General features: G+C 42.2%; 1 protein-coding gene across 1 annotated transcript in view; it reads left to right on the plus strand.

Annotated features, from left to right (window-relative positions):
- Positions 1–2,242: 2,242 nt before the first annotated feature.
- IL1RAPL2 (interleukin 1 receptor accessory protein like 2) overlaps positions 2,243–23,486 on the plus strand; it is an 824,602-nt gene continuing 803,358 nt past the window's right edge. Inside the window, exons 1-2 of the mRNA XM_066582114.1 lie at positions 2,243–2,353; positions 3,400–3,502. Of these exons, the coding sequence (XP_066438211.1) occupies positions 2,243–2,353; positions 3,400–3,502 (214 nt within the window). The remainder of the gene's footprint in view (positions 2,354–3,399; positions 3,503–23,486) is intronic.

The following is a 23,486-nucleotide window of genomic DNA, read 5'->3' on the forward strand; positions in this document are numbered from 1 at the left end:
GGCAGGGAACGTGCTTAGTGCGGTATTTAACGGGAGGGAAGACAGCAATGAGTCTTTTGCTGGAAATAGGTTATAAAACTCGTCAAGGCTCTTAATACTTGTACGGTGAAAGTGTTATGTGAAGCAATTTCATCGGATTGTCCCACTGGGGTTTTATTACACACAACACATTGTATTTTAATACTGTTTTAATGTATATGTCAGATCCTTTTATAATTGGGCATTTGCTTTTAATTGTATGCAGTCCTATCTTGTTCATAAAATGATATCTGAGCGTCTCAGCAAAATGAGTTGTCGTACTGCATTTAATAAGTGGAAGGAACAGACGGGGAAAGTAATTTAAAGTTATACCACTTGAAAAGCATTTATTTTGGTTTCACCATTGCAATTATATCTGTCAAAAACTTGGATCAATCAGAGGATTTCTTTTAAAACTGTCTCGTCGAGATATTCTTGCAATATTTTAGGCAGCCGTTAATAAAAATGAATAATTATTTTTTAATTATTGATTTTCATTCCATGCTTCAATTTATAGGATTTTCACTGACGCTGGGGTCATGGCCACTTTTACTTTGGAAACCAAGATGATACAGGATAAATTAGGTTGGCTACATATTGAAAGGGGCAGTCCAGCTACGGGCTTGACTTTGCCTTTGAGCCGTCCTTTACTTTACATTACAGTTTGTCTCTTCTATTCAAGTGGATCATTTTAGTGTCACAATAACTTTTTTAAAGTGTCTCATTACAAAACAATAAAGCCAAACCATGTGCATACCGTGTTTCCCCCGAAAATAAGACAGTGTCTTATATTAATTTTTGGTCAAAAAGGTTTAACTTTTTTACATCTATAGCTGCCTGGACACTATTTAAATTGACTTTTTTAAATTAACTGTTAGCAGGGCTTAATATTGGAGTAGGGCTTATATTTCAAGCATCCTCAAAAAGCCTGAAAAATCATGCTAGGTCTTATTTTCAGGGTATGTCTTATTTTCAGGGAAACGGGGTATAGGAGGCTGACTGCTCAATCTGTGGAGGTATAGAGAAGTGTGTAGAGTAAACCACACTGCTAGCTACTGAGCTAAAATCCTGTAAAAAGCCTAATATAATAAGCATAAAAGAGCTGCAAAATGGTAGGAATTTTTTGATTAAGACTATTCGGAAAATTGCTTCATTTTTTCATTTTAAATACATGAAGCTAAAAGAAAAATTGGCTGTGAGGGAGGACATAGCCTTTAAAGTTTGACCTACAGTGCCATGCTAACCGCAGTTTTACTGTCGTGAAAACTGTTGAAATTATTATATAAATGATTTAGTGTTGAGCAAATGGAACCTGAAAAACATGAAGAAGGAAAAGCAGAAGGACAAAGAATCCTCCTCCTCTTCCTCTATTACAATATACTGTAAACTGCTTAATTTTTTCAGTCTCAATCCCCGACTCCCTGTTGACTCAGTCTTCAGCCCCTCTCTATTCTCTCCTGAACTGTCATCTAATATCTTATTTTATTAGATTTGAACTTACATTGGGTCCAGAAAGTCTTCGGACCTATCACTTTTTTACATTTTGTTATGTTGTGGCCTTGTCCAAATTAAAAAAAATAATCAGGTTTTCCCCCATCATTCTGCACTCAATACCCCATAATGACAAGTGAAAACAGAATGTTATAAATCTTTATGAAAAAAAAAACAAAAAAAACCCTAATATTTTGCATTGACATAAGTATTCAGACCGTTTGGTATGACATTTGAAATTTAGCTCTAGGGGCCTCTCATTTCTTTTGATCATCTTTGAGATGTTTCTACACCTTGATTGGAGTCACTTGTGTTAAATTCAGTTGATTGGACAATATTTTAAAAGGCACACTCCTGTCTAAGAAAGGTCTCACAGCTCACAATGCGCATCAGAGCCAAAACCAAGCCATGAGGAGGAAAGAACTGTTTATAGAACTAAGAAACAGAATTGTGTGGAGGCACAGATCTGGAGAAGGCCACAAAAACTTTGAAAAACTGAAAGTTCTCAAGAGCACAATGGTCTCCACTAAATGGAAAAAGTTTGGAACAACTAGGATTTTCCCTAGAGCTGGCCGACCCACCAAATTAAGTAATTGGGAGAGAAGGGCCTTAGTAGGAGAGGTGACTAAGAACTTACTGGTCACTCTGGCTGAGCTCCAAAGATTCTGTATGCAGATAGGAGGAACTTCTAGGAGATCAACCATCACTGCGGCACTCCACCAGTCTGGGCTTTATGACAGTGGCCAGAAAGAAGCCTATCCTCCATAAAAGACACTTGGAGGCCCGCCTGGAATGTTTCAGAAAACACCTAAAGGACTCTGACTGTAAGAAACAAGAGTCTCTGGTTTGATGAAACTAAGATTAAACTTTTGGGCCTCAATTCCAAGTATTGTGTCTGAACAAAACCAGGCACTGCTCCTCACCTGCTGAATGTCATCCCTACAGTAAATCATGGTGGTGGCAGCATCATACTGTGGGGGTGTTTTTCAGGAGTTGGGACAGGTAGACCAGTCTGGGTTGATGGAAAACTGAATGAAGCCCAGTACAGAGATGTTCTTAATGAAAACCTGATCCAGACGGCAAGACTGGGCAGAAGGTTCACCTTCCAACAAGACAATGACCCTAAACACACAGCTAAGACAACACAGTAAGGGCTTGGGGTCAACTCTAGGAATGTCCTTGAGTGATCCAGCCAGAGCCATGGCTTGAACTTCATCAAACTTCTCTGGAGAGACCTGAGAACAGCTGTCCACAGATGGTCCTCATCTAACCTGACAGAGCTTGAGAGGATCTGCAGAGAAAAATTGTAGAAAATTCACAAATCCAGGTGTGCAAACCTTGTGATATCATACCCAAGAAGACCGGAGGCTGTACTCACTGCCAAAGGTGCTTCTACTAAATATTGAGTACAGGATGTGAATACTTATGTTACTTCTTAATTAAAAAAAAGAATTTAAAATTATTTTTATCATTATGTTTGCACTTTGTCAAGTGGGGTATTGAATGAGAATGATGGAAACAAAACTTGACTTTTTTAAAAATTTGGACAAGGCCACAGCATAACAAAATGTTAAAAAAAAATAAAGTGTAGATGTGTGCCCAGGAGAGGAAAGAGAGGGGCTGAAGACTGACCCAACAGGGAGTTGGGGATAGAGACTGAACAGAATCAAGCAGCTTGCAGTTTATTATAATACGTTCACGTTGCAAAACAATATAATGTTGCTTTAAAATTGTCATATGTTTGAGGAAATCTTCTGTAAATCAGAAAGATGGAAACTTCAAATCATAAGAGTATTGGTAAATGTATCATTCTAGTCAATAGGGAAACAAGACGTCTCCGTGATACTGAAGTTCAGCTTATTTTAAAACTTCCTTCTTTATGTTTTTCAGAGCCTGGATAAGACGGTGAAAATGAAGCCTTCTGTACTTTTAACCTTCTTGATTTGGTTGGCCGTAAATGCAGATATAAAGCTGGTGTCCAAAAGAAACTCAGGTAAGATGGCGTTCTTGCCTTTGTAGAAGACAAGGATATGATAAGCCCATTGTTAAATATAATGTTCCCTAAAAGCACTTTTAGAAGCAATTTTATTGTACTTTATGCTGCCCGCAAGTGAGACCTCAAGGTCTCTTTTTGAAGATGGTAAAAGGAGATTTCATCTTAAATTTGGTCAGGGCTTCTTTGCTGTTGGAGCAGTAGCCCTATGGTACGTGCTTCATGAACAACTTGTAATGATGAAAAAGGTTTGCAAATCTAAGAGAATAATTGATATTAATCATGAGAAAAATAATTTATTTACCTGTATATGTATAAAATGGCTTAAATTGCTGATCAAGAATATTGTCAGGTTGCCAATATTAGACTTATCCGTAGGACACCATTAATGTTTGATTGGGAGAGGTTTAAGTCCTGGGACTCCGGTAATGATCAGAATGAAGGGATTGCTGCCTCTTCAGTGCTTACCTAGACACAGTCCCTCCTACAGGACCAGTAGGTATGAACAAGCTACTAATTCTGCTTGAAGGGGGCTAAGCTACAGTACTGGTCATAGGGCCATTGCAAAAAAATCCCAATAAGTCAAATATGATAAGGGTTCTCTAGATCAATCTTCCTGATCCTTTTGGATTGATTAAACATAAAGAGTTAAGTTTTTTTTATGCAATACATTTTTAAAGAATGGAAATCGCTGTTCTACTGCTTAGATGGCTTAAGGACCTACCTAACCTTTCATGGAAGGAAAATTAACTTCCATAAAATTAAATGTAAAGAGTTAGATATACATTATCCTACCAAAAGTAATTGAACACCTGAGCAAGAATCAAAAGTTGTATTTATTTACTTATGTTAATACTTACTGGGGCTCCTTTGGCCCTAATGGCCTTGGATACTCACCATGGCATACCTACTACTAATGTCAGATACACTTCAGCTGCTATTTCCCTCAATTCATTCTGCAAATGTCTGGTGGGTTCTCTCAAGATGGACACTGTTCATATTTTTCTGACCCAACATTCCAGTTCATCCCAAAGATGTTTAGTAGGGTTCAGGTCTGGACTCTCTGCAGCCCGTCCAGTCATGGAACATTCATATCCTCAAACCAATGTAAAACAATACTGGCTTTGTGACAAGGCACGTTGTGTTGTTGAAAGTATTGCTGATCATTTCCACAGTATTGACACATTGTCAGCAACACATTATTGTCGAGGTACACCTCCGTCTTCATGGTTCCTGCCACTACAACCAACTACACTCATTGCTCAACTGTCCAATGACGATGCTCCTTGCCCCACTGTAGACGGGCCAATGCATTGCCCTTTGTGATGGATGGCTTGTGTGCAGCAGCATAAACTGTATATCCAATAGCGTGTAGCTCCCGTCACAAACTATGGCTAACACGTCCAAGGGTCAACATCTTAGGTAGTATGGTTTAGGACATGTGACATGCTAATAAGGCACAATCCATTTTACTGATAGGGGGGTCCAAATACTTTTGGTAAGACAGTGTAGTCTTGCTTGTTGAAGAGTAAACGTGAGTGAATAGGTTTGGAATATGTGTGCGGAGTTGTTTTTGTCAGATTTTAATGCTGTTTCAGTGACGTTACGTTCTGTGGTTCCACTGCTGTGTTTCAGTCCAATTTCACTTGACTTGCCCATTTATTAATGAAATGAAAGATCTACAATACAACACTTGTTCACTTGTCATTTTTTTCTGGATGATTTGTTGCTGGTTCTGTTGCAGTTCTAGTTTTTAAAGAATTCTGAATGATAAAAAGTGTCTTGTCTTTATATGTGGAATTAGTAACTAAGAGGCAATTAGCCATCGGAAGTGTAAAGGCTCATTTACACGCAAAGACAATCTTTCAAATGATTTAGGCCTCATGCCCACGGCCGGGTCGGATTCCGCCTGTGATATATCGCAGCGGAATCAGACCCGGCGCCCCCAGAGACACCATACTCGCCTCTCTGAATCCACTGCGAGTATCTCCTCTGGTGAGCTGGCGCACATACGCAGTGCACGCATGTTACAGTTGGCTGTGATGCGTATTCCCGCAATACTTCCACAGTGCCCACTCTGCGGAAACATTGTGGGACGGACGGCTTCTATTGACTGTGATGAAAGTCGTCCATGCGATTTTCTGCTCAGAATAGAACATGCTGCAATTTTCCCCCGTAAGTGGAAAATCGCAGTTAATTTCCGCTCGTGGGCAGGGGAGAATCGTTTTACATAGCATGTGTATGGACGGACATTACTGCGGAATTTGCGGCGGGTGTCTGACCGCAAATTCCGCAGCGATAATCCGTCCGTGGGCATTTAGCCTTAGAGATTGACAGTTTTAAAACCCCATTTACACAGGAAGAATGTCAGGCAAATGATACCCAACACTCATCTCTGTGTGTACTTGCTTCCGTGCTGTCACACAGGAGTGAGTATCACTGGATCTCTGCAGCTTATAATCCTAGATGATGATCGTTCAGTGTAAACAGCAGCCGTTCAGTACTGAACAGCCGCTGTGTTAAGTGAATGGAGAGGGGCGGGGGAGAGTGAGGAGTGAAATCTCCTCCAGCTGCCCTGCTGTGAGCCAATGATATTTGCTACTGTGCAACAGCATGGGAGCGAGTACATGCGGGGACAAGTGTCGGGCTTCGTTTGCCCAACAGTCGCCCCATGTAAATGGGGCTTAAACGATCATTTTGCATGAAGTACTAATAGGCACTAATGCCCATTAGTACTTTATCAGCTTCACTTGCATGCAAATGAGCCTCCAGGAGCTGCTTGTAGAACTCAGCAGGTGGTCTGAGCTCTGCAATCTGCTCCTTTGTTCTTACAAGGGCTGTCACAGCTGACTGCATGAATAAAATGTAATCAGCCACTCCCAAGGAGAGAACAGCATGAGGTCTGTTCTCTCTCAGGGGCTGCAGAGAGAATACAATGTTATTTTCTGCTCTCATGGAGAACACAGCATGCAGTCTGATTGATGGTTTTTAAGCTCACCTAAAAATCATCGTTCATAAAAAAAGTGCACAATGGTAGCTTTTACATGCAACAATTATCGCTTATATGTCCTCGTTTTAACAAATTTTTAACTATAATCGTTCCATGTAAATGGGCATTTAGTCAATCTATAGTAGTCTTAGGATTCAGTGGAACATTTGATACTTTATTTCACATCAGGCTTCAACTCTCATTAAGTAAACACTCTAGGCAAAACTTTACTTTGTCTAGTGCATGACCTGAGGTCTCTACCATGAATGTTGTTTTTCCTTATGTTTGGTTCATAAAAGGGGATGCCCACTGTCTGTATCCTATATGTTGGATATACTGCTTTTATTGCTCACATTACTTGTTATTTCTATATCTATTGTATGTGCCCTCCATCTGCAGTATTAACCCTTTCCAACCCAATGTCTGACGTCTAAAGACATTATGATTTAAGGCTGTACAGCTCTGATGTTGGAAGACGTCCATCGGGGTTCTCTTACTGTATATTGCCAGCCTCTCTGCTGTCGGAGCCTATCCAACATGCCACCTCATGCAGTACTGGCTTTAGCCAGCAGATAGCACCATTGTGTATTGGCAGAAAAAGAGTAGGCCCCCTAGGAAAACCAGGATACAAATTGGATTGAAAAGGGTTAATGAGGCTCTGCTGCCACTTTGTGGCCAAATGGTTTAATGTGTCTTGTAACATTATATCAGGAGTTTTGCCAGCTGTTGGGTGAGGGTTGAGCACCGTGTCCAGGTCACATGATGTCTACCATCTTGATGTATAGATTGTGGTGTGTGGCAGCAGAAGCTGCTCGAGAGAGCAGTACTGATACAGTGTAGCTGAAGGACAGAGATTGCCGCGACTAGATAAAGGGAGAGCTGCACATCCAGCAGAAAGACTGCTCTAAGGGGACTGCTGCAGGGTGAGCTGCCTGGTAGAGGAGAGCTACAGGTGCCAGCCTGTGGGAGAAGACATATTGTTTGTTCACTGTAAAGGCGCCTGAAAAACTGCACATAGGACCCGGGGACATGTATCCGTCATTTAGAGCCAAGGGAGAGGGAATTCAGCTGGGGGCATCGCTGGACTCTGGAAGAAGAGTGAAGGAGGCACATGGTAGAGTTGCAGTTCTGAACTCAAACAAGCCATGGTCAAAGGCAGTTCCAGCTCTTATACAAGTGAGCGTAAGTGAGGCTGGCCTCAGTAAACACTTGTGCACATCCAAATGGACCATTGCTAATTAGACAGCAGACCTGCTGCTGGGACTTTAGACTTTTTATTGAGGGACTTGTGGATGATTCATTGGAGTTTGGCTTAGTTAATATATCTGGGTTCAATCGACAGACCGAGCTATTGTTTTAGGGGAGAGACTGTGCAGATGCACTCCCCTGTTTAGGCAAATGTTTGGCCATTTGTTCAGAAAGAATTAATATGGTAAAGGTGATAGAACGCCCAATGGTTAGTCTTGATACTTCATTATTTCTAATTTAAATGTTCAATAGTTTTTTTTTTGTTTTAAATGAATATTGCTACTTTTGGTTTACTCCGTCTGCTGCATTGTATCCTAAATCTGCATAGCAACATTATTTACCTGCAACAAGTTTGTGTAGTATAGAAAAAGTACGTTTTTGCATGGAAACCACCAATAAGCAGGCTAGCAATTATTGACAGATAGTAATAGGCCTTTATTTTAATTATATTTATGATTTGTGTGACTACACAGAACAGTTGATCTCATTAGCACATATGCATTTGCTGTACACACTAACAACTAAAGCGTATTCATGCGTTAATGAGTAGAACTGCAAGGATTATAGAGGTGCTAATGAGCCAATCGCACCCACAGCCGATTCTCCACTGGATACCATTAGCAGTCGAGGTACTGAATTAAGACTTTTTATTATAACAATATGACAACTGCAGCTTGGAGGTGGTTTCTTGATAAAAACAAGAACTTTCTTTCCTTGCCAAACAAAATTTATCGGAGTGAAATATAAATAAATACAAAAAAGGCAAAAATAGGTAATTAACATCAATTCGACAAAAACAGTTGGATAGAAGGCATTGCTATAGATGCATTCTTATGATGGATTTCACATTTATTGAGTTTCTTTAACTTCTTCTTCCCCAAGACTTAAGTTTACGCCTCGGCTGGGAAGGGGTTCCCACAAATGACTTTAAACTTATGCCATATGGTTGGTGTGCCGTCCGCCATGGTTACCGGCTATAACTGACAGCCAGCCTCCAGCTCCAACATCGGGGATCAGTGAGAACACCGATCCCTGCTGTGAACCCCTTACATGTTGATCGCAGCATGTAAAGGGTTCAATCCTCCACTACTTAATTGCGAATGGCAAAAGGGTTGCCATGGAAACTGGATGCCAAACAATGATCGTTAATATTAGTGATAATACATTGCAACCCAGAAATATAGCCATCATAGGTTCACAGGTTCAATTCCCCTGCAGAGACATAAAAAAGATAAAAACATAAAATAAAAACTGTAAAAAAAAATATACGTAAAAATATCTGAACCAAAAAACTTTCTTTGCTCACTTTCCCGCTATATTTAATAATTTATCACAGCATGCCAACCGTGATTTGTGATGTTTTGTAGCCCATGTTTCCCTACAGAGCCTTCCTTTGTGTTGCCTCGCATCGCATGAATACACAGTTTTCACACGGTGCAATGCAGCTTTTACAGTAGGAAGTCCTACTGCTTGAGCCCTAAAATAAGCTCTAGCTACATTAAAAAAAAACAAAAAACAATACATCACCTAACGGGCGCTGTCCGCTCTGCCACACACTGCTCCTCCGCAGCTCCAGCACTTGTTTGTAGTCTTCAGTCAGCCCTTCTTGGTCTGGGGTTTCAAAAACCCTGCTTACAGGAAGCATTGGCTCTGACTGGTTCTTGAGCGCTACAGCTCAACCAATCACTGCAGCGTTTGATGAACCAATGGCTGTGATTTGTTCATTGAGCGCTGCAGTCATTGGCTGAGCCACGGTGCCTCAGAACCAATCAGAGCCAGTGCTTCCTGAAGGCAGGATTTTTGAAACCCCTGACCAGGAAGCGCTGTGTGAAGACTACAAACAAGTGCCGGAGCTGCAGAGAAGATGAGCGGTGGAGCAGACAGCGCCTGTTAGGTGATGTATTGTTTTTATTTAATGCATATAGGGCTTATTTTCAGGGTAGGGCTTATATTTCAAGTTCTATTTCAACTTTGTAGTGCCACAAAATTGCGATATCGCCATGAAAAAATGCAGCGATATCGCACAGAACAGAGCTGTGATGTTGCTGCGATTTTCTTACGACCTTAAGACATTTTCAATGCCGCATCAAAATCCGCAGGTGTGGCATTTACTGCAGTTAGCGGGGTATTGGACAGCCTATTCTGTCCCGTGTAAAAGGTCTCTGATTGCTTGAGGACCTGCTGGTGGATATGATATGCAAGCATACTCGCTCCACGCGGTGGTTAAAACCTCCATCTATAAAGGGGAGAGCTTATCTGTTTATTAGTAGCTGTAAAGTGAAAGTATTGATCGGGTCTATTCCTTCCTTTATGAAAGGTAAAAGGATAACAACCAGCTTGCATTAACTAAGTCACCAAAGCCTCACTTTGCTTTCATGCTTGTAATTACGCGGCATTCTGCTACAAGGAGACACCTGAGAGCCTTTGCTTGGTCTTGATATTGATTGAGAATTATATTGATGGGTGGCTATTTTTACACTCCTCAGATTGGAACATTACATTGGAGAGACTCGCATCATAAAAGCGAAATCATGGAGCGTACATAGATGGGTTCACAGTGCTTCAGACCTTGTAGTCGAATGCTTCCTGACAGCTGACCTATATTACACTGTTCCTCAACCTTTACAATTTCTCCTCTTGTTCTAAGAAATTCTTACCTACTCTACACATCAAAAACCATCATCACTTTCTTTGGTCTTCAATGACACCATCCTTTCAGCAGTTTTTGGAATTGCCTTTTTTTAATGAAATATATTGCAAAAAAAATGTACTAATTGTTTTTTTGTTAATATTTGGATTTTAATTTTAAAAAATTTATTTCCGGTGCTTAAAAAGTTACGAATAGGCAAAAAAGCTAACCTGTAGTTATGTCTAACATTGTTCAATACTCCTGGTCTTCCTCAGACTCGGTGTGGTGTACAAACAGTGCTGCAGTTTCACTCCCCAAAGTGTAATATGCGAAATGTAAAAAAGTTGGGAATCTTTACTAAATAAGTTGCACTTTTTGTGTTACTCCGAAGCCTTACCCACTTTTCAAAGTACATTGATATGAGTGCCATATTTTTTTTTTATGTACAAGACCTGAATATTTAATATGTTGTATACCACATTACCCATGGGGAATAAGGGTAAATGTTGTTTACTTCAGTTCATTGGAAACCTATATGGCATTGCCAGGGGTGTAACTATAGAGGGTGCAGGGGATGCGGTTGCACCTGGGCCCAGGAGCCTTAGGGGGCCCATAAGGCCTCTCTTCTCCATATAGTGAGCCCAGTACTATGAATAAAGCATTATAGTTGGGGGCCCTGTTACAGGTTTTGCATTGGGGCCCAGAAGCTTCAAGTTATGCCTCTGCATGGTTTAGGTATGGGTACGGGTACAGATACAGATAGATGGGGGGCCCCAGTTCACCTTTTGCATCAGGGCCCCTGAGCCTTTAGTTACGCCCCTGGGCACTGCCATAACTTTAGGGGATGCGGTTGCACCCAGGCCCAGGAGCCTTAGGGGGCCCATAAGGCCCCTCTTCTCCATATAGGGAGCCTAGATCTATGAACAAAGCATTATAGTTGGAGGCCCTGTTACAGGTTTTGCATTGGAGCCCTGAAGCTTTAAGTTACGCCTCTGTGTTAAGCGGTTAAGAGAAGTTGCGGGGCCCCCAAGATAAACTTTTGCACCCAGGCCCATAAGCCTTTAGCTTAAAGTAGAGGCATCTATAGAAAAATGGGGCCCCATAGCAAAACTTGGAATTGCCCCCATTATATATATATATATATATATATATATATATAATATTAGAGACAGCAAATCGATAGCATGGCAGTGGTCTCTCTGTGATTATTACCATTATTTTTTTAACAGCAACTTGGCCAACTTGTTGAACTTCTGTTTTTCTCCCTTCCCCCTTTGTCATCAGAGTTTTTGTTGTTTTTAGATATGTTTTAAAGAACTTCTTCTATGGAGCACTTAGCCTAAGGCCATTGTTGACTGTGATGCTACAACCTTTACTAGCCGAGCTTCCAACTGGAATGCTTGCAGAAAACCCGGTTTGTTTTTGGTAATCTGACTGTACTATTAAATTATAGTCAGACTGCACTGGACCTGATCTCTATTCCTTTTTATAGACTATGTAAATCTACAGAGATTACTGACAGAACTCTCCTGCGGTGCCTTTACCTTTGGAACTCAACAGTATATTTGCATTGCCCACGAAATATGGCTGTCACAAGGATGATTGATCGTTGTGACAGTCAGACAGTCCACTGCATATCATATCTGCTGCATGTAAATAGGATTTGACCTATTATAGTAGTTTGTCGGCTGTGAAGGGGAAGTTGTTACAGGAATAAATCATCCATTTGCGAAGGGTTTTTGCTAGGAGCAAATCTGTTTTCAAGATGTCTGGCTCACCGCTTTTTTTGTTAACGCATAGCATATCCAGCAGTCCCAAACATGCAAGACCATGTATATAATGACACAAGTACTAAAATACAACACATATAACATGCAACATTTAAAGGAGTATTCTGGAGATCAGGCAACATTTTCCAACTTGTTAACATTTCACCTCTGCCTCTTCGGTGGTCTCTGCTTACATACTTAGTATTGCTGTTGCTAATCAGTGGCCACAGTGGTCACACACCATATTACTGGCATCCTAGCTCCCGCCACTGAGTGGTGATGGCAGTAGTGTAGCGCATTACCGCTGTGGGCAATGGTTGACGGCAGCAGGACACATTCTTCCTGCTTATAAACAAAGATCAGGGGAACTTCAGTCGAATAAGAGCTGGATCACCAGGGAAAAGAGAGGTGAAAGCTGGTTCTTATTTTTGTTTTACACTAATGACCGTTGACTGTCCTTGCAACTTGTAAACTCAACCTGACCTAAGGGGATGAAGTGCAGTTCGGCCGAGAGAGAGCGCAAAGTCCCCCTCCTCTTCTAAAGTGGCAGCAGAACCTGAGCTGCGCTGCTGGAGAAGAGGGGCTTTATGCATCGCCACCAATCAAGTAAATGTTTGTGGAGAGAAGGGAGGGAGGAAGTGGGTGCAGCCAAAACGGGTACACCCACAAGATGTCAGTGGTTTGTTTCTGAGCTGACTGTGCCTTTCTACATCAATGGGAAAATTTTAAGGTACATTTGTAAAGGCCGTATGTTCGGGGCTGTGATCATTTGCAAGGACTGAGAGTGATGTTACTTAAATGGTTATGACTACTTAAAGAGGACTGGAGGGACAGTGGAGATTGCTGTGCCTGGGCACTCCTTCCAACTCTTCCTGAGACCTCTGGTCGGTATCCAGCCAGAGTGAGATGAGCAGCAAGCGAGTGAGGACATAAACCCAGTTTTGTTGGTGCGGCCAGGCCCCTACGGGACAATAGAGCCATCTACCCTACGGACAAATCCTGCTTTAGAACTGCCTTTTCTCTCAGAGTGGTTCCAGGACACAACGTCTCAGCTTCTCTCTCGAACAGCCAGTTCCCGCCATCTGGATAGGGAATGACTCCAACCACTACCTTGCACGATTCTATACATTTGGACTTATTAAAAAAAATACATTAGCAAGTCAATGTAGCTCACAAATAATAGTACATGAGGAAGGGTTCTTCTGGGCAAATACTATTGATGAGAAACTTATATTTTAGCATTAGGAGCATACATACATCTTGCTGGGAGAAAGTAGTCCCCAGCGTTCATGAGCTGTAGGAGAAGTCGAGCTTATCTCCATCCTGCAGTCACTGGTCAATCACTAAATTGACATTTATCACCTACGCGCAAGATAGGTTATAAAAGTCAGATTGGTGTGGGTCTCACCGTTGAGACCTCCATGGGTCCTGAGAATGGAGTCCTGCATCCCTCACAGTGGCCTGGAACTTTAATGGAGTGGTGCTCCACTCAACATCTGCCAGAGGTAGCTGAGTGCTTGTACTTGGCTATTTCCATCAGCCCCATTGAAATAAATAGAGCAGCACTGTGCATGCTTGGCCGCCGCTCCATGCAATCTTCAGATCACTGCTTGGGGTGCAGTGAGCACACAGTGGGAAGAAGAGGGGGGCATGAGAGCTCTCTTCTCAGGATTGGTGGGGTCTCAACAATAAGACTCCTACCAATCAGACTTTTATCACTTATCCTATGACTAGGTTATAAAAGCCAATTTTTGGAGTACCGTTTTAAATCTGTCAGGATGGGGAAGCCACACCCCCTCCCAGCATGCCACCCCCAATTTTTAATGCTGGAGTAAAATCAAAAGGTTACAATTTTTTGTGCAAGCTGGACTTTCTCCAGAATGTTATGCTTTTGTACTCCAATTTTCCCTTCATAATCCTTCCCAGAGTCCACTGGAACATAGATAAGTTTTTTTTCCTTCCAGATTTACTGGTATATGGAATCCAATGGAATGGAAAAAGCCTATCGGAGGCATATAGAAGTGCTGTAATAAAGGCTTCATAGGCCTAGATGGTAGCTCTATTATAGCTTTATGCAAATAAACTATATAAACACTAAAAGTGCTAATTTTAATGGCAAATACATCAGATGCATTTGATCCCTTTATTTCTATCTTTGGTGCTTGATGGGAATTTAGAAATTCCAATCATTACCTTTTATTCTACTTCGGAGCACTGTGCATTATACTTGCTGGATCGGTACGTGACTCCACAGAACATGTTTACACCAGTCTTCGGCAAGCTGCATTGATCTGAGAAGCGGGATCATTCTTGCGGATGGCCTTTTATCATTTTATTATCTCTAACCCCTTCAGCCTTCATTGATTCTTCAGTATAATCAAGATGACAGGTACCTCTAATAGGCTGGTAAGAAGACATAATAAACCTGGACCAAAGCCAGAACAAAATGTACTGAACAGGAAACTACACTATATAGTCGTTTTCCAAACTAGGTGTCCACGGAAAGCAGTTTTTGAGAAGTTGACAATAAAGTGGTTTCTCTTCGTGAAGGACACTATAATGAAGTTACGAAAATACTGATCTTGATCTTAACTGGGACTTACAAATAAAAATAGAAATAAGTTAGTAAACATGGTTTAACTAAGATGTTGTCCTTGGTCAGATTTGAACCTAGGATCCCAGTGCTGCAAGGAAACAGTACTAACCACTGAGCCACCATGCTTCTTCTTCAATTCCTTTATTTTCTTCCTTCTGAGTAGGAGAATAAAGCACTGTGGCTCAGTTGTAAGTACTGTTGCCTTCCAGTGCTTGGGTCTTGGGTTCAAATCTGACCAAAGACAACATCTGCATGGAGTTTGTATGTTCTTGCTGTGTTTTTGTGGGTTTCTTCTTCGTTATGATTATCACCTTTATTTATATAGTGCCTACATTTATGGATCAGGAGAATAGGAAGAACTTTTGGGGGTCTTAGACAGTGATATACCCCAGTTTTAGGAGTATTGGTGAAGTTCTGGTTTGGATCAAAGTAATTCGAAACAAACTGACTTTTTTTCTATGTTTGCTTAACACTACCAATGCCGCTTACATAATGGGCATCTTCAGTCACCATCTGACGGAGTTCATCTTCCCTAACATATCTGAATAAATCTTTGAATCTTAGATACACTCTGTATCCTAAGTGTCCCAATTATTGATTACTTTATAGACCCATGTGGTAAGTGTGGCTAGCCTTACTACTTTGGTAACGTTTGTGTCCATTTTAATGGCTATATAGCCACAAGTATTTATAGTACTTACAGATGCCAGAAAAAGTAAGTGAACTAGAGATGAGCAAGTACCCAAATGCTCGGGTCCTCGTTATTCGAGTCGAGCTTTTCGTAAAATTCAAGAGCTCTATTCGAGTACCGAACCCCATTGACTTCAATGGAAGACTCAAGCATTTTTGTATGGGACCCGCCGGGTGCCGAGCATTTTTTTGTTTGTTAGTGTGTTCTCTCTCTCCCTCTCTCTCCCTCTCCCTCTCCTTCTCCCTCTTCCCAGCCAGCCGAAAAATTGCCGTTGACGGTCGCAGTGGGGAGGGGCCAAAACTGGGGCTGGGTCGAACACGGCTTTGTGCTCGCTCGAGTATCGGGCACCATCGAGTATGCTAATACTCGAACGAGCATCAAGCTCGGCAGAGTACGTTCGCTCAACTCTAAAATTAACCCATTACAAATACCCGAATTTCTGCATTGATTGCTAATAACATTTGTTCTTATTGGAAGATCTAAGGAACAATTATAAACGAACACATTCTAACTAAACTAATAACAAAAAAACCTTTGTACCCTTCATTTCTTTTATAAAGTATATGGAGTAAACATCCACAGTGTAGAGTAAAAAACTTAGTGATCCCTTGAATTTTATAACCTGTACATTTCTCCTTCCTGTATGATTTGGGTCATTGTCTGGTTACATTCCCCAAGTTCTCTTCAGCTTGAGGCCATGGGCCGCTGCCCCATGGGTGCTTTCACACATGCCGTAAATGATGAAGAATTTCAGCAGCTGATTGTTCTGTGGAAATTCCACAGCATTTAGAGTACAAGCCATGTCAACAAAATTGTAAACATTTCCACATAGAATTTGCAGCATATTTCAAATTCTAATTTCTAAATTCCCAATGTTAGCTAAATAAACGCTTAAGGCATATTTTGATGTTTCTAATTATATAAAAAAAGAATCAGATCAAGTAGTTCACAGAACTAAGACACATCGCACACAAATTGAAATAGTCAAGATAGTTCCCCTTTCTTCTACATCGCAACAAACTTTTATAATTGCATACCAACAAGAGAGTGTCCGACATGCACAATAAGTGATGGTTTGGTTTGGTTTCTTCCTCTTGAAGAGCTTGTCATCCATCTCTAGGCAGTGTCTAATTTTAAGTTGCTTATTTCTTAACGATCAATGGTCATCTTCATTAGTCTGGTGTTACAACAGCTACCCAGGGCATCTGCCCTCTTGCTGTTCTGGGCAGGCGTTGGCCTTGCTCTGCTTCTCCTGTATGAATAGTCTTCCTGAGCCATTTACTTTCCATCACCACTGTAGGAGTTAATCCTCCCCAGTGCTGTGTATTTTCCATCAGCACTGCAGGAGTTAATCCTCTCCAGTGGTCTCAGCCCAGCTGCAGGGTAATTGGCTATTACCCTCCTATTTAGCTGCACTGGGGATCCTGCTCCTTGTATTGGTGTGTGTTTGTCTGTCACCCAGCAAAGGCCTCCTGCTCCTGACTTCAGCATATTCCCTGATTCCTGGTTTCTTACCTGGTTTCTGTTTGCATTCTGCCTGTCCCAAAACCATATCTGGCCCTGTTCATAGCGTAGACTGTTCACGGTGCTTTGCAGCGGTATCTCTGACCCCAGTGTGTCAGCTGTCATCCACACCGGAACTATTTCAGGAGGTAGCGGCCTGTTTTATTCCCTGCGGTGAAGTCCAGATCCCCGTATAGTGGTTAAAGAGTGAATACTGGGGTACCATCAAGAGAACACCCTTTGATTTAGCCCAAAGTCAAAATGGTTGGTTGGCACAGTGGGTCCACACTCGCTGTCCGTAACATCTGGAAATAGGTTTTATGTCTCATAGCACTTGTGATATGTGTCTTGTTAAGTGTGTTATTATTAGTCTGTGCACACTGTTTTCCTATAAAATGAGGAAGCTGCCTGTTGGAGGAAATATCTGTATAAGCAAAAGAATAGACATGGAACATTACAAGTCTTCTAATGATTTGAGACTGAGGTATACAAACATGAATGTTACTATACAAAATCAGTCATGATACATTTTCTTCTAACATGTCTATGTATGCTGCAGATTTCAAAGGATGAAACTGGTTGTAAAACTGCAATAAAATCCACATCAAAATCCCCAACATTTAGGTACAGATTTCACCATTCTGGATTTGTGATGTATTGGCTGCAGATTTTTTGTGAATATGGCATGTGTGAAGGCACCCTTATAGTCTCCTGTAAACTGATTTGATACATCTTCAAGTTCAACGTTAAATCAATGATCACCTATAGTATATATAGTGTATCCCTCGAGCGCCTCCCTCTCCTCCCATGCTCTTGGGGAAGCCCCCCAACCCCGCCCCCTCGTCTCTCCCCCCCGATATAGGAAAATCCCTTGGGAAGAGAGGTGGAGGGAGTCCCATACTGCAGTCTGCTGATGAAGAATTCCTAGCTGCTTACAGTGGGACATTTAAAACATGCTGTCCAGAAGCACATTCCTGGTAGTCCCTGCGAGGATTAACCCCTTAACGACCAGCCCATAGTGTTTTTACGTCCTCCCGAAGTGGGCTCTATTCTCTGAGGACGTAAAAACATGCTTCCTGCAGAGAATAGTGCCCCTCGGGCTGTGGACGTGACAGCTCCATGCTGTCGGTGTCCGCAGGTAGCTGACAGCATGGAGCTGTCATCCCGGGCTGTTCGGAGCCCCCCCCCGGCATTGCGATCGGCGCTATGCAATGTATAGCGCCGATCGCAAAAAAGTAAACAAAACTGCAAAAAAAGTGACATATTCAGCTGCTCCGATGGATCGGATCCATCGGAGCAGCTGAAACTACTTACCGAGGTCCACCGCACGGCTCCCCGCTGTCCCGATGCTCCGGGCCCCGCAGCCGTCCTTCTGCGCATGCGCGCCAGGCGGCATTACGTCAGCCGCATGCGCAGAAGGCCCGGCGGCGCGGGAAATTTAAAATCTCCTGGCTCCCGGCTCCTGTAGGTAGCCGGGAGGCAGGAGATGTCAGCGGGGACTGCGGTGAGCGGTCCCCGGTACCGCGATCGCCATTATCCAATGGATAATGGCGATCGCGAAAAAGTGAAAAAAAGTTTAAAAAAAGTAAATGTTTCAGCTGCCATCATGGATCGGATCCATGAGGGCAGCTGAAAATACTCACCTCCATCCTCCACGATGTCTCCGGTGATCTGGAGCCGCCACGGGCTTCTGTGCATGCGCGCCGAGGGGGAAATGGCGGCGCATGCGCAGAAGCGCCGAAGCGGCGCGAAATTTTAAAATCACCGGGGACCGCGGAGTGCGGTTCCCGAGCACGCGATCGCCGGTATCCAACGGATACCGGCGATCAAAAAAAAGTTGAAAAAAGTTGTAGTTTCATCTCCCCTCATGGATCCGATCCATGGGGGGAGATGAAAATGCTCCCCCAAGGTCCCCAAAAGCCCCCCCAAAGCACAGGGCATTACCCTCTACTGCGCATGCGCAGTAGAGCCTAAGGCAAAAGTTGCCTTAGGCATAGTTACTTGCAGGGACCAAAGTAATTGGTCCCTGCTGACATGGGTGGCTGTGATAAACCTATCACAGCCACCCATGTCTTTTGTTTAATAAATATGGCACACAGTTAGTCCTGGTATCTCTCCCCTGTCACTGAGAGTGATTTGTGACAGGAGAGAGATAGCTGAGAAAAATCGTGTGCCATATAGAGAGTTAAAAAAAGAAAAAAAAAACCGTTATTACCCGCCTTCACCTTCCCTTATACCCCAATTACCCTATTTTATCCCTGTCCACTTTTTTGGGGGCTATTTTTTTTTTTTTACCCCCATTAAAATTTTTTTTAATAAAATGGAGCGTAGGCGCTACACCACCGAGCAAGCGTACGCGCTGCTCATCGCTTCAAGCTCCGGTAGCGATGCTACCAGCGAGTCGGAGGAGGAGGAGGTTTTTTTTGAGAGTGACAACTCTGCCTCCAGCGCTATGGAGGTAGAGGAAGTCGTTGGGGCAGCGGGGCCAAGTTATGCGGCGCCCACCACTATGTGGAGTGCCGCAAGTTTGTTTGCACCCCGCATCCCAGAATTTTTAGCGGCTCCAGGCGTTAATCTGGACGTCGCAAATTTCACCCCGTATCATTTTTTTAATTTATTCATTACTGACGATGTGCTGCAGTTAATTGTCCAGCAGACAAATATATACGCTGGACAATACATGACCGCGCACCCCACGTCGGTTTATTCCGTGATGTGGACCGCCGTAGATGTCCCTGAGCTAAAAAAATTTTTGGGACTTATTTTACTAATGGGACTCGTAAAAAAGTCATCAATACGGTCCTATTGGTCCACGAGCGCCATTCACGCGACGCCCGTATTTGCGTCGATAATGCCCCGACGCAGATACGAAAACATTCTGCGTTTTCTTCATTTTGCGAATAATACGCAAATCCCCCCAAGAAGTGACCCAGCATACGATAGACTGGGCAAATTAAGGCCCCTTATATCGCTATTAAGGGACGCCTTTAAAAACATTTATACCCCCCAAAAAAATCTGGCGGTGGATGAATCTCTGATGAGTTTCAAAGGGCGTTTATCTTTCCGCCAGTTTATTCCCTCAAAGCGCGCAAGATACGGCGTCAAGCTGTACAAAATCTGTGAGAGCGCCACAGGTTATACTTGCGACTTTTTTATTTACGAGGGCAGGGATCGCCAATTAAACCCCCCCAACTGCCCTGAAGACATTGGCATCAACGGGAAAATTGTGTGGGAGCTCGTGGGCCCTTTTTTAAATAAGGGGTACCACGTATATACTGACAGCTATTATACGAGCGTCCCCCTTTTTAAAGCGTTACATGCCGCAGGTACAGGGGCCTGCGGAACTATCCGTAAAAATAGGGTAGGATTCCCACAGCCCCTTGTTTCCAGGCGTGTCGACAAAGGCGCGTCTTACGCACTGGCCTATGACCCCTTGCTGGCAGTTAAATGGCGTGACAGAAAGGACGTCTTTATGCTGTCCACTGTGCACGCAGACACCTCCGTTACAGTTAGGGAGAGGGGGGCTGCAGCGGAGAAAATTAAACCGGTCTGCGTCACAGATTATAATAAATTCATGGGGGGCGTCGATCTGTCAGACCAGGCGCTACAGCCCTACCTTGTAAAACGTAAAACGCGAGCGTGGTACAAGAAGGTAGCCATCTACCTTATACAGATGGCTACATATAACGCTCACGTGATTTATAAATCGTCTGGGGGCACGCTGAGCTTCCTCCAATTTCAGGAGGAGCTCGTAGAAAATCTTTTATTTGGGACCACCGCACCACAAGACGCATTGCAATCGGAGGAGGTGCGGAGGCTAACGGAGCGTCATTTTATGAATCCCATCCCCGAGACTGCGAGCAAAAAATACCCCCAAAAAAAGTGTCGCGTCTGCACTAAGCAAGGGAGGAGGAGAGATACGCGTTTTTATTGTCCCACGTGCCCATCCCACCCTGGCCTTTGTAATTACCCCTGCTTTGAAATTTACCATACAGTTTTACATTATTAATTTTATTTCACATATAAAAAACGCCAAAAGGGTGTGTGGGTGGGGTGGGGGTCTTTTTAGGGAATCAGTTTTACTTTTATTATTAGTCCGTCTCCCCAGTTTTTCCTGCTTGAAACAAAAAAAACGGTCCTAAAAGTGTCAAATTTGGTGAAAAAAATGAAATCACATTTATATTTCACTCACATTATAATTATTTTAAAAAATAAAAATGTAGCGTCAGAATGCCCAGTACACCCCTAGATAAATTAACTAAGGGGTCTTGATGTCAAAATTGGGTCACTAGTGAGGGGCATTTTATTATTTTGGCAGTTTACTATCTCTACTAGTGTGCAATGGGCCCTGTAAATTATTCAGTTGCGCCCTAAAATCAAACGGGTGCTCCATACACTATAGGCCTAGCCATGCGCCCTCTAAGAAAATTGGGGCTACAATGGGTATGTTTCTGAGCAAAGGACAAACAGGGGTACCCATTTTGGGGTGCAGGTCTTTATTCATATATGTGCTGTACAAAAAAAAATTCGCTTTTAAAATGACAGAATTACCAAAAAAATGAAAATCGTAATTTTTTTCTTCTGCTTGGCTTAGATTCATACAAAAACCATGAAGTCAAAAAAGACATTGTACCCCTAGATAAATTCGTTAAGGGGTCTAGTTTTCAAAATGGGGTCACTTGTGGGCGTTCTCCATCGTTTTGGTCACTCAAGGGCTCTACAAGTGTACAATAGGGCCTAAATCTCATTCAAGCAAATTTTCTGTTCGAAAAGTCACTGGTTGCTCTTTTCATTTTGGGCCCCATTGTGCATTCAGACATAAGATTAGGGCCACAATGGGTATATTTCTGAAAACAGGACAAACAGGGGTATGCATTTTGGGGTGCAAGTCTTTATTCATATATGTGCTGTACAAAGAAAACGCTTTTAAAATGACAGAATTACCCAAAAAATGAAAATCGTAATTGTTTTCCTTATGCTTGGCTTAGATTCATTCAAAAACCGTGAAGTCAAAAAAGACATTGTACCCCTAGATAAATTCTTTAAGGGGTCTACTTTTCAAAATGGGGTCACTTGTGGGGGTTCTCTATCGGTTTGGTCACTCAAGGGCTCTACAAGTGTACAATAGGGCCTAAGTCTCCTTCAAGCAAAATTTCTGTTCCAAAAGTCACCGGTTGCTCTTTTCATTTTTGGCCCCATTGTGCATTCAGACATAAGATCAGGGCCACAATGGGTATATTTCTGAAAACAGGACAAACAGGGGTATCCATTTTGGGGTGCAAGTCTTTATTCATATATGTGCTGTACAAAAAAAATCGCTTTTAAAATGACAGAATTACCAAAAAAATGAAAATCGAAATTTTTTCCTTCTGCTTGGCTTAGATTTATTCAAAAACCGTGAAGTCAAGAAAGACATCGTACCCCTAGATAAATTCGTTAAGGGGTCTAGTTTTCAAAATGGGGTCACTTGTGGGGGTTTTCCATCGTTTTGGTCACTCAATGGCTCTACAAGCATACAATAGGGCCTAAATCTCCTCCAAGCAAAATTTCTGTTCCAAAAGTCACCGGTTGCTCTTTTCATTTTGGGCCCCATTGTGCATACAGACGTAAGATTAGGGCCACAATGGGTATATTTCTGAAAACAGGACAAACAGGGGTATCCATTTTGGGGTGCAAGTCTTCATTCATATATGTGCTGTACAAAAAAAACTGCTTTTAAAATGACAAAATTACCAAAAAAATGAAAATCTGAATTTTTTCATTCTGCTTGGCTTAGATTCATTCAAAAACCGTGAAGTCAAAAAAGACATTGTACCCCTACCCTAGATAAATTCTTTAAGGGGTCTACTTTTCAAAATGGGGTCACTTGTGGGGGTTCTCTATCGGTTTGGTCACTCAAGGGCTCTACAAGTGTACAATAGGGCCTAAGTCTCCTTCAAGCAAAATTTCTGTTCCAAAAGTCACCGGTTGCTCTTTTCATTTTTGGCCCCATTGTGCATTCAGACATAAGATCAGGGCCACAATGGGTATATTTCTGAAAACAGGACAAACAGGGGTATCCATTTTGGGGTGCAAGTCTTTATTCATATATGTGCTGTACAAAAAAAATCGCTTTTAAAATGACAGAATTACCAAAAAAATGAAAATCGAAATTTTTTCCTTCTGCTTGGCTTAGATTTATTCAAAAACCGTGAAGTCAAGAAAGACATCGTACCCCTAGATAAATTCGTTAAGGGGTCTAGTTTTCAAAATGGGGTCACTTGTGGGGGTTTTCCATCGTTTTGGTCACTCAATGGCTCTACAAGCATACAATAGGGCCTAAATCTCCTCCAAGCAAAATTTCTGTTCCAAAAGTCACCGGTTGCTCTTTTCATTTTGGGCCCCATTGTGCATACAGACGTAAGATTAGGGCCACAATGGGTATATTTATGAAAACAGGACAAACAGGGGTATCCATTTTGGGGTGCAAGTCTTCATTCATATATGTGCTGTACAAAAAAAAACTGCTTTTAAAATGACAAAATTACCAAAAAAATGAAAATCTGAATTTTTTCCTTCT

This window comes from Eleutherodactylus coqui, chromosome 10 (assembly GCF_035609145.1).
Source record: "Eleutherodactylus coqui strain aEleCoq1 chromosome 10, aEleCoq1.hap1, whole genome shotgun sequence".
Taxonomy (NCBI): Eukaryota; Metazoa; Chordata; class Amphibia; order Anura; family Eleutherodactylidae; genus Eleutherodactylus; species Eleutherodactylus coqui.